Source organism: Oryctolagus cuniculus, chromosome 1 (assembly GCF_051225735.1).
Source record: "Oryctolagus cuniculus isolate XC-2025 breed Fujian yellow rabbit chromosome 1, ASM5122573v1, whole genome shotgun sequence".
NCBI classification, from domain to species: domain Eukaryota; kingdom Metazoa; phylum Chordata; class Mammalia; order Lagomorpha; family Leporidae; genus Oryctolagus; species Oryctolagus cuniculus.
In genome coordinates, this window is record NC_142867.1 from 56,526,252 (window position 1) to 56,537,386 (window position 11,135).

An 11,135-nucleotide genomic window follows, 5' to 3' on the forward strand; every position below is an offset into this window, starting at 1 on the left:
CATATTAGCAGGAAGCTAGATTAGAAGCAGAGCAGCCAGGACTCAAATCCAGGCAATCCAATATGAGATTTGGGTACCCCAAGCAACGACCTAACCACTGTCCCAAAAGCCAGTCCCAATTCCATTTTTAAAATTACACTATTTGGGACCAGTGGCATAGAGGGCTTAAGCCTCTGCCACTGGTGCCAGCATCCCATATGGGCGCCAGTTCTAGTTCCGGCTGCTCCTCTTCCATTCCAACTCTCTGCTATGGCCTGGGAAAGCAGTAGAAGATGGTCCAAGTGCTTGAGACCCTGCATCCACATGGGAGACATGGAAGAAGCTTCTGGCTACTGGCTTCAGATTGGCTCAGCTCTGGCTGTTGTGGCCATTTGGGGAGTAAACCAGTGGATTAAAGACCTTTCTGAATCTCCCTCACTCTGTCTATAACTCTTCCTCTCAAATAAATAAATAAAATCTTTAAAAAAAAATAAGCACTGCCTCCTTAAAAAATTACATTGTTTGGGGCCAGCGTTATGCCCTAGTGGATAAGGCTACCACCTGAGATACCTGCATCCCAGTTAGGCACCGGTTCCTGTCCCAGGTGCTCCACTTCCAATCTAACTCCCTGCTGGTATGCCTGGGAAAGAAGAGGAGGATGGCCCAAGTACTTGGGCCCCTGCACCCAGGTGGGCGATCCAGAAGAAGCTCCTGGCTCTTGGCTTCAGCCTGGCCCAGTCCCAGCTGTTGAGGCTATCTGGAGAGTGAACCAACAGATGGAAGACACACCTTTCTCTCTCTCTCTCTCTCTCTCTCTCTCTCTCTGTCTTCCTTTCTCTGTGTAACTCTGCTTTTCAAATAAACTAAATAATCTTTTTAAAAATTACACTGTTGGGGCCAGCGCTGTGGCACAGCTGGTAAATCCCCTGTCTGCAGTGCTGGCATCCCATATGAGTACTGGTTCAAGTCCCGTCTGCTCCACTTCCGATCCCACTCTTTGCTATGGCCTGGGAAAGCAGTAGAGAATGGCCCAAGTCTGCGCCCCCGTACCCACGTGAGAGACCCGGAAGAGGCTCCTAACTCCTGGCTTCGGATCAGCACAACAGAAAGATCTGTCTCTGTCTGTCCCTCTTTGTGTCATTCTGCCTTTCAAATAAATAAATCTTTTTAAATAACGCTGTTTCTTAAAACTAACAGGATAAAGATGTAGAGCCAATAAGCTTATTTCAGGACATTTCCAGCACTACCATGTAATTCACTCTCCAACCATAATTGCAAAGTAGAGGTTGTAAAAATATCACTGGATTTTGCTATATTTGAGAGGCAATCACTTACTACAACAATAGAAGTATTAATTTTGAGGTACATTTTGATCTCTGGAATTAACATAAGAAATTGAAAATAACAGCCCCAGGGGAGGAAACAAATGTGGGATAAAGGTTGGGAGACAGGCTGGCACTGTGGCCAGCACACTAGGCTACCGTCTGCAACATCAGCATCCCTTTACGACCAATGGTTCAAGTCCTGGTTGCTCCACTTTTGATTCAGTTCTCTGCTAATCTGCCGGGGAAACTAGCAGACAATGGCTCAAATACTTGAGTCCCTGCCAGCCGCATGGGAGAACCAGATGGATTTCCAGGCTCCTGACTTTGACATGGCCAGTCCAGCCACTGCGGCCATTTGGGGAGTGAACCAGTAGATGGAAGATGTCTCTCTCTGTAAATCTGCCTTTCAGATAAATAAATCAATATTTAAAAAATAAATAAAGGATGGGAGGAACTTTTCACTTTTATAAATGTCCTTTTCAGTTTTAGACCATGTACATAGATGAACTATTCAAAAAGTTTCTTTTTAGTACCAATTTGTCTAAATAATCTAGTTTATCATCTTGGAATTGCATTTATTTCTTTTTTTAAGGTTTATTTTATTTTATTTGAACAGCAGAGTTAAAGAGAGAGTAGGGGGAGAAAGAGAAAGAGAAACCATCTTCTATTCACTGGTTCACTCCTCAAATGGCCACAAAAGCCACAGCTGAGCCAGCCTGGAGCCAGGAACCTCATAGGAGTCTCTGACATGGGTAGGGCAGCAGGGGTCCAAGTACTTGGGCTGTCCTCCCCTGCTTCCCCAGGCATATTAGCAGGGAACTGGATCACTAGTGGAGCAGCCAGAACTCCAACTGGCAGACATACAGGATGCCAGTGTTGCAGGAGGCAGTTTTACCGACTATACCACAACACTGGCCCCGTGAATTGTATGTATTTCTAAGTAACATTAGATATTTACTATCTTTGAACAAAACCACTGAAATTCTGAATAATCTGAAAGTAATTTTTTATATTTACGTATTCATTTTTATTTATTTTAAAGGCAGAGCAACACAGAGAGAGATATCTTGAATCCACTGGCTCACTCTCCAAATGCCACAGTAGCTAGGGTTGAGCCAGGCTGAAGCCAGGAGCCAAAAACCCCATCTGGATCTCCCATATGAGTGGCAGGAACTCAAGCACTTGAGCCATCATCTGCTGCAAGTAAATTAGCAGGAAGCTGTATCAGAAGCACAGGCATGACTAGACAAATCCCAGGCATTCCTTGTTGGATGAAGGCATCCCAAGCAGTGGTTCAACCCACTTCACCACAACACCCACCCTTGAAAGTAATTTTTAAATATTGAGAACATATCATCTCTACTTCAAATAATACACCTTACACCTATTTCCATTATGACTTTTACAAATGTATAACATAATCTAAAAGTGACAAAGTCTGTTTTCAAGGTGGCATAATAAATGATAAAGTTGCCCAGAATATGGAATCCACACATCTAGAAAATTTTAATTTAAAAAGTAAGATAGGGGGCCGACAATGTGATATAGTGGGCAGTTACCACCTACAACACCAGCATCCCATATGGGAACCAGTTCAAGTCCCATCTGCTCCACTTCTGATTTAGCTCCCTGCTAATGCCTGGGAAAGCAGTGGAAGATGGCCCAAGTGCTTGGGCCCCTGCACCCACATGGGAAACCTGGAGGAAGTTCTTGGCTCCTGGCTTTGGATCAGCACAGCTCAGGCCATTGTACCAACTGGGGAATGAACCAGTGGATAGAAGGCTTCTCTGTCTCTACCTCTGTGTCTCTGTAATTCTGCCTTTCAAATAAATAAACAAATCTTAAAAAAAAAAAAAAAAAACCTACTAAGCATTTGGTCATCAGTACCTGAAAATTAAGATGTTTCTGAATTCTGCCATTTCCTTCTCTTGTCATGCCAAATCACACATCTAGGCCTGTTCCTTGACCCACATTTCCCCCAAGTCCATCTTCACTGACTCCAGCCCCCGTTACCTCTCATCTGGGCTACTGCTCTGGTTTCCTAAATCCAATCTGCCCATTTCACTCCAGCCAACACATATGCTATTTTTCCCAAGTAACTATCCAAAGTGCAACTATTTTTTCAAAGATTTATTTATTTATTTGAAAGTCAGAATTACACAGAGAAAGAAAGAGAGGCAGAGAGAGAGAGAGAGAGAGAGAGAGAGAGAGAGGTCTTCCATCCGCTTGTTCACTTCCCAGCTGGCCACAATGGCCAGGGCTGCACTGATCCGAAGCCAGGAGCCAGGAGCTTCTTCCAGGTCTCCCACATGGGTGCAGTGGCCCAAGGACTTGGGCCATCTTGTACTGCTTTCCCAAGCCATAGCAGAGAGCTGGATTGGAAGTGGAGCAGCCGGTACTTGAACCGGTGCCCACATAGGATGCTGGCACCACAGGTGGCAGCTTTACCCGCTATGCCACAGCTCTGGCTGTGCAATTCTGATCATCACCATCATTCATCAGAAAACTTGGAGGCCCTGTCATCTATCTAACCAGCCCAGCACTCAAAGCCTTGTATGCATTAACCCCAATCTATTTCTACACCTTTATCACCAGTGGTAACTCTTTCATAAATACACACAGGAAAACACACAAATACTCTACACTCCAATCAAAACAAATTACATGGAAGTCCCTGTATAAGCCTAATTAATTCCTGTATCTTGCAACAGTTCACAGAGCCCTCTAGAACTGACAGCAGTCAATAAACATTCATCCATTAAATGAATGAATAAATAAAACGAGTTTAACTCTTTCTCATTCCTACATAATTACCTCCCAGCTTCCTTCAGGGTTCACTGAAAGGAGCTTTTTAATGAACTAATCCCACAGTAAGAAGCAACACCCTTCCTCTCAAATCTTCTACTCCATATCTTGACACATTCAGCATCTTCTGTCCAGTGATAGTCTATATTTGTTATTTTTTCAAAAAAGATTTTATTTAGGCCGGCGCCAAGGCTCACTTGGCTAATCCTTCGCCTTCGGCGCTGGCACTTCGGGTTCTAGTCCCGGTCGGGGCACCGGATTCTGTCCTGGTTGCTCCTCTTCCAGGCCAGCTCTCTGCTGTGGCCCGGGAAGGCAGTGGAGGATGGCCCAAGTACTTGGGCCCTGCACCCGCATGGGAGACCAAGAGAAAGCACCTGGCTCCTGGCTTTGGATCGGCGCAGCACGCCAGCCGCAGCAGCCATTTGGGGGGTGAACCAACAGAAAAGGAAGACCTTTCTCTCTGTCTAACTCTGCCTGTCAAATAAAAAAAAAAAGATTTTATTTATTTGAAAGTCAGTGTTACAAAGGGAGAGGGAGAGACACAGAAACAGAGAGAGAGAGAGAGAGAGAGAGAGATTTTCCACCTGCTGGTTCATTCCCCAGATGGCTCCAACAGCCAGGGCTGGGCCAGGCAGAAACCATGAGCCAGGAGCTTCATCCAGGTCTCCCACGTGGGTGGTAGGGCCCAAACACTTCGGCCATCTTCTGCTGATTTTCCCAGTCAGGGTGATAGATCAAAAGTGCAGCAGCCAAACACGAATTGGTGCCCATACAGGATGCCAGAGTCATGGGAGGCGTCTTAACCCAGTACCTCACTGGGTTAAGTAAACCCTCTGCATTTAAATTAAATATCCCTCTGTATTTCTTATCTCTACCACTAGACTTTACATTTTGACATATAGGACGATTATCTGAATAACACACTATATATCAACAGAGTTCTGGAGTGTCATCTTTAATGACTGTTTAATCTCTTAATTTGCCTACAAAATAAACTCTATGAAGGCAAGGATTCATATTCTTTTTCCTCCAACTTTCGTATCATCCTTAGCATTATCATATCATTCTTAGCATTAGACATACTAACACATGAAGTAACCATTATATATTTAATGAATATATCTATTCTGTATGTCAAAATTTGTGAAATAATTATAAATGACAAGTGTCAAAAACATTTTAGGGGCCAGCACTGTGGCACAGTAGGTTAATCCTCCGCCCGTGGCACTGGCATCCCATATTGGCACCGTTTCTAGTCCCGGCAGCTCCACTTCCAATCCAGCTCTCTGCTGTGGCCAAGGAAAACAACAGAAGATGGCCCAAGTACTTGGGCCCCTGCATCCGCATGAGAGACCCAGAAGAAGCTCCTGGCTCCTGGCTTCAGAATGGCACAGCTCCAGCCGTTGCAGCCAATTGGGTAGTAAACCAGTGGATGGAAGACCTTTCTCTCCCTCTCTCCCTCTCACTATATGTAACTCTACATCTCAAATAAAAAAATAAAATTAAAAAAAATTTTAGACTATCCATATAGCTTTCCAAAGCAATAAATTCTAACCACCACTTTGCATGTATAATTTTCAGTCTGCTGTTTATTTATTTTAAAGATTTATTTATTTATTTATTTATTTATTTGCAAGTTACAGTTACACAGAAAGAGGAGAGACAGAGAGAGAGGTCTTCCATCCAATGGTTCACTCCCCAGTTGGCCACAATGACCAGAGCTGCACCGATCCAAAGCCAGGAGCCAGGAGCTTCCCCCAGGTCTCCCACACAGATGCAGGGGCCCAAGGACTTGGGCTATCTTCTACTTTCCCAGGCCATAGCAAAGAGCTGGATTGGAAGTAGAGCAGCCACAGGTCTCGAACCGGCACCAGTATGGGACGCTGGCACTTCAGGGTGTTAACCCACTGCGCCACAGCGCCGGCCCCCAGTCTGCTGTTTAACTAAGCAATTATATGACATTTTCTCCAAGGAAATATAACTTTTTTAAAAGATTTATTTGAAAGGCAGAGTTACAGAGAGAATGAGAAAGAGAGTGAGAGGGATTGGTGCTGTACGTAGTAGATTAAGCCTCTGCCTGCAGCTAGCCCCGGATGCTCCTCTTCCCTTCCAGCTCTCTGCTATGGCCTGGAAAGCACTGGAAGATAGCCCAAGTACTTGGGCCCCTGCACCCACGTGGGACCCAGAAGAAGCTCCTGGCTCCTGGCTTCACTCCCCAAATGGCCACAATGGCCAGAGCTGGGCCAATCTGAAGCCAGGAGCCAGAAGCTTCTTCCAGGTCTCCCACATGGGTACAGGGGCCCAAGCACTTGGGCCATCTTCTACTGCTTTCCCCAGGCCATTAGTAGGGAGCTGGATAGGAAGAACAACAGCTGGGACAGGAACCAGAGCCCACATGGGATGCCAGCACTGCAGGCAGCAGCTTTACCCACTATGCCATGGCGCCGACCACAAAATATAATTCTTAATAGCCTAAAAATACTAACCTACGATAACCTAAGACTAAATGAATGAGTCAACAAATGAAGGCAAAAATTCTACTCCAAGTCAACGGAACATCAAATTAAAATCCAACACCACAAAGGAAATCCTTAAAAATGTTAAGTATTTTCAATTCCACAAATACTACTAAAATGAACAGAACTAAATCAATTGCAGTCTTTTACAGATACGGGAGAAACAAAATACATCTGCACACCTGCACTGTCAACATTTTATGAGTAAAAGTTATGAACTGAGATTTAATACCTCCTACCAAGCCTACCATCAAGAATGTGGCTGCACGCTTTTCCTATACGCAGCTGCGAAGACAATTTTGAATGGAGTACAACAAAAGTAATAGAAAAACTACTCATTTATGCCATCAATAGGAAGAAAAATGAAAAAACCTGGGCTCTAAAGTATGACAATCTTGGTTCTAAACTTAGTTACTAGTTAAAACTGTGACATGAGCAAAATCACTGAACATTTTAGACACTTTCATTTACAGTATCTATAAAATTAAAACGTGATCTTAGAAATCTGGGAAAAAATAAACTATTCTCTTAAGATCTTTAAAACAGGAACAATGATTGAAAGCAAAAAAAAAATGTAACATATGATGGAGTTTTCAAAGTATGTAAATTCATAAATACAACAATTACAACATAAACTAGAGAGGGTAAGGCGACCATATGCTGTTAGGTTTCTATATTCTGCTAAAAGTGGTAAAATCCTAATTCTAAGGAGATGACAAGAAGTTACGTATAGCTATTTTAAACCCGAAAGCGGGGCCAGCACTGCGGATCACTTGGTTAATCCTCCGGCTGCGGCACTGGCATCCCATATGGGTGCCAGGTTCTTGTCCCGGTTGCTCCTCTTCCAGTCCAGCTCTCTGCTGTGGCCCAGGAGGGCAGTAGAGGATGGCCCAAGTGCTTGGGCCCCTGCACCTGCATGGGAGACCAGGAAGAAGCACCTGGCTCCTGGCTTCGGATTGGCGTAGCTCCAGCCATAGTGGCCATTTGGGGGGTGAACCAACAGAAGGAAGACCTTTCTCTCTGTCTCTCTCTCTCTCTCACACTGTCTATAACTCTACCTGTCAAATAAATAAATATATATATAATATATATATATATATATACCCTACAGCAATCACTGAAAAAATTACACCAAGTAACATAGAGTGTGCACTGGCCCCATCAGTTAGGATACCCTTGTCCAACACTGGAGGTGCCTGTGTGCAATTCCTGGCTCCCACTCCTGACCCCATCTTCCTGCTAATGCGGACCCTGGGAAGCAGCAGTGACAGCGCTAGGAGTTGGGTTCCTACATCCATGTGGGACTGAGTTCCCTTCTCCTGGCTTTGGGATCCACACCCTACCACAATGCAGACATTTGGAAACTGAACCAATGAATAGGAGTGCTCTCACTCTCTTCAAATAAATAAATAAAAATTTGGGTTAGGGCATTGTGGCACAGTGGGTTAAGCCACCACTTAGGACACCTGCATCCCATATCAGAGTGCCAGTTTGTGTCCTGGCTCCTCTGCTTCCAGCACAGCCTCCTATTAATGCATCCTCTAAGGCAGCAGATGATGACCCACGTACTTGAGCCCCTGCCACCCACATGGGAGACCCCAGATGGAGTTCCAAGTTCTTGGCTTTGGCCTTGCCCAGCCCTGGATGTTGCAGACATTTGGGGAGTGAACAAGTGGATGGAAGATATCTCTTTCTCCCTCTCTGTCACCCTATCAAATAGATAAAAATGAACATTTTATAAATAAATATCTTTAAAAGAAATACAAGCGGGCCTGGCAAGGTGGCACAGTAGGTTAATCCTCTGCCAGCAGCGCTGGCATCCCATATGGGCGCCACTTCTAGTCCCAGCTGCTCCTCTTCCAATTCAGCTCTCTGCTATGGTCTGGGAAAGCAGTAGAAGATGGCCCAAGTCCTTGGGCCCCTGCACCCGTGTGGGAGACCGGAAGAAGATCCTACCTCCTGCCTCCTGCTTCCTGGCTTCGGATTGGTGCAGCTCTGGCCGTTGCAGCCTTTTGGGGAGTGAACCAACAGAGAGAAGACCTTTCTGTCTCTCCCTCTCACTGTCTGTAACTCTACCTCTCAAATAAATAAATATATATATAATAAAAAAAAGCATTAAAATGTAGTATTAAAATATATTCAAATAATCCAAAGGAAGGAAAAAAAGAAATAGAATAACAAAAGAAAAATAAAACCAAATAAAATGGTAGCCCTAAATCTAATGATATCAATAATTACATTCAATATAAATGGTCTAAACAGGCCACCTAAATTATAGAGATTGTCAGAACAGATAAAAAACAAAAGACCCAGGACATACTCTATAAGAAAGCCACTTAAAATACAGCAGTACAGGGAGGTTAAATGCAAAAACAGTAAAAAGTTAAATGCAGCTCTATTCATAATCACCAAAAACTGGAAAAACACAAATCTTCAAGGGTGAATGGTTTAAACTATGGCACAGCCATACAATGGAGTATTATTTAGCAATAAAACATATTACAGCTACATACAACAAGATGAATGAATCTTGTAAGATAAGTGTTGAATAAAAAAAATCAGTTTCAAAAGGTTATACACGTCTTGTACGACTCCACTTATATGCCATAATGGAAAAGGCAAACATACAGCAATTAGAACAGATGAGTGGTTTCCAGGTGTTAGGATGGTTGGGGCAGCATGAGGGACCTTTTTGGGATGACAGAACTAACAAAACCCCGGTCCTGGTGGTAGTTAAGCGATTCTATACACATACTAAAACTCATAGAACTTTACATGGAAAAAAAATCAATTTTACCAGATGTGTATTTTAAAAAATAAAATAAAATAAAAATTAAATCGTTGATTTCCATGAAACCTTCCAGACTACGAGTCTATAAATAAGAAAAAGGAGAGCAAAAGGAAGAAGAAATGCTAAATGCTAGTGGCATAAAAGCCAAGAACTTCCTGATTACTGAGCAAAATATACAAAGCAAACCCAGCCTTCAGAAATGCACTCCCAGAAGAGGCTAAGAAAACCAGACACTCAGATCCAAAATGTGTATATTTTAAAATGCCTGTGAAAGGCTCCCTTTGTCTGTTTCTATATTTTATACTTTCAAGAACTGCCAATTTCTCCTGGCTGAGCGCCACGTTCCTTGCTTGGGGTTACTCAACTTCCAAGCACCGCTTTCTGTCCTCTACCTTATAGGCTCACTTGGCGACGGGGTCCCCGGCCGCCAGCACAGCGCTCGCTCCGGCAGGGTGCCGGAAGGGTCAGCGCTCCTCACCCGGAACTCAGGTCCCTGCGGGGCTCGCGGCAGACCTTCGCTGGCCGCCGAGGCAGCCGGCCACCCTCGGGGCCAAAGCCCCCCGGAGCGCTGGAGCCCGGCCCGGGGCATTTTTCGGTCTCCCCTGAACTGCGCTGGCGCCTCGGGTGCAGGGGGCCGCAGTGGGGCAGTTCTGCGGTGGGGTAGTGCGCGGCAGAAGGCTCTGCCCAGGAACCTTGGGCAAGTCCCTTCCTCTCCCAGAGTGAGGGGGAAACTCTGGGATGGGTGTCCAAGGGAGCCACCCGCCGCCCTCTGAGTCCGAAACTTTCCGGGCGCACCCCACCCCCCGCGCGCGCGCCAGCAGGGAGCCGGCCTCGCCCCGCACGGACCGCGCGCCGCGCCGTCTTTCCCCGCGCGCCCCGGGAGCCCTGAGGGGACTAACACGCCGGCCTGACGATACGACCCGAAGGCACGAGGGAGGCAGAAACACCGGACCCACTCTCAGCCCGCTCCGCCGGGAGCAGGCCGCCCGGCCGCAATCTGCCCGCCCCTCCCTGTGGTCACCGCCCGTCGGGTCCGGTTCCCACCCGGGGAAGCGGCGGGCGCGCCGCGGAGGGCCCCGCGCAGCCAGGGGGGTGGGGTCGGGGCCGGAGGCGCCCACCTTGAGTTGGGACTTGGAGACCTTGCCGCTGTGGTCCAGGTCGAGCGCGGTGAAGGCGTGCCAGATGGCCTTGAGCAGCTCGTCTTTCAGGCCCCCCATGGCCGCTGCCCCGACTGCCCCTGCACGCCCCGCCTGCTAGGTCAGCCCCAAGGCGCCTCTGCGGCCCCTCAGCCCCGGCCGCCGCAGCCCGCGCGCCGTCACCTGACCGCGGCAGGCCCCGCCCTCCCGGGGACACGCCCCCTTCAAGGCACCGCCCCCTCGGCGCTGGGAGGCAGGGCGGAGGCGTGGGGTCGGCGGGTCGGCTCTCCTCAGCAGATGGGAGAGCGGCTCTCCGGCCCCAGGCGGCGCCCACAGTGAAAGGGGGTGCGCTGGTGCTGCCTTGGGAGGAGGCCAGGCCTGACCCGGGAAGTCCCAAGGCAAGGGTGTTGAGGGAAGGTGAAGGCAGGTGAGGACCCCCGAGGGAGGTTGGTTGGTTAATCGGGTAGACCTTATGGGTGCCTACTCTGTAGGGCTTCAAGACACAGAGCTGAGGTTTAAAGTAGGGTAAAAAGTCAGAGGGGCAGGCAACCTTTTCTCTCTAATCCGCAGCTCTTGAGGGTTG

General features: G+C 46.9%; 1 protein-coding gene across 3 annotated transcripts in view; it reads right to left on the reverse strand.

Annotated features, from left to right (window-relative positions):
- The window catches only part of SWAP70 (switching B cell complex subunit SWAP70), a 130,518-nt gene that overhangs the window by 91,867 nt on the left and 27,516 nt on the right, over positions 1-11,135 (reverse strand). Inside the window, exon 1 of one of the 3 annotated variants that reach the window (XM_002708808.6) lies at positions 10,535-10,693. The exons of the other annotated variants lie outside the window; for them this stretch is intronic. Within the exon in view, the coding sequence (XP_002708854.3) occupies positions 10,535-10,633 (99 nt within the window). The 5' untranslated portion in view covers positions 10,634-10,693. Of the gene's footprint in view, positions 1-10,534; positions 10,694-11,135 lie in introns of those variants that run through there. 3 annotated transcript variants of the gene reach the window in all.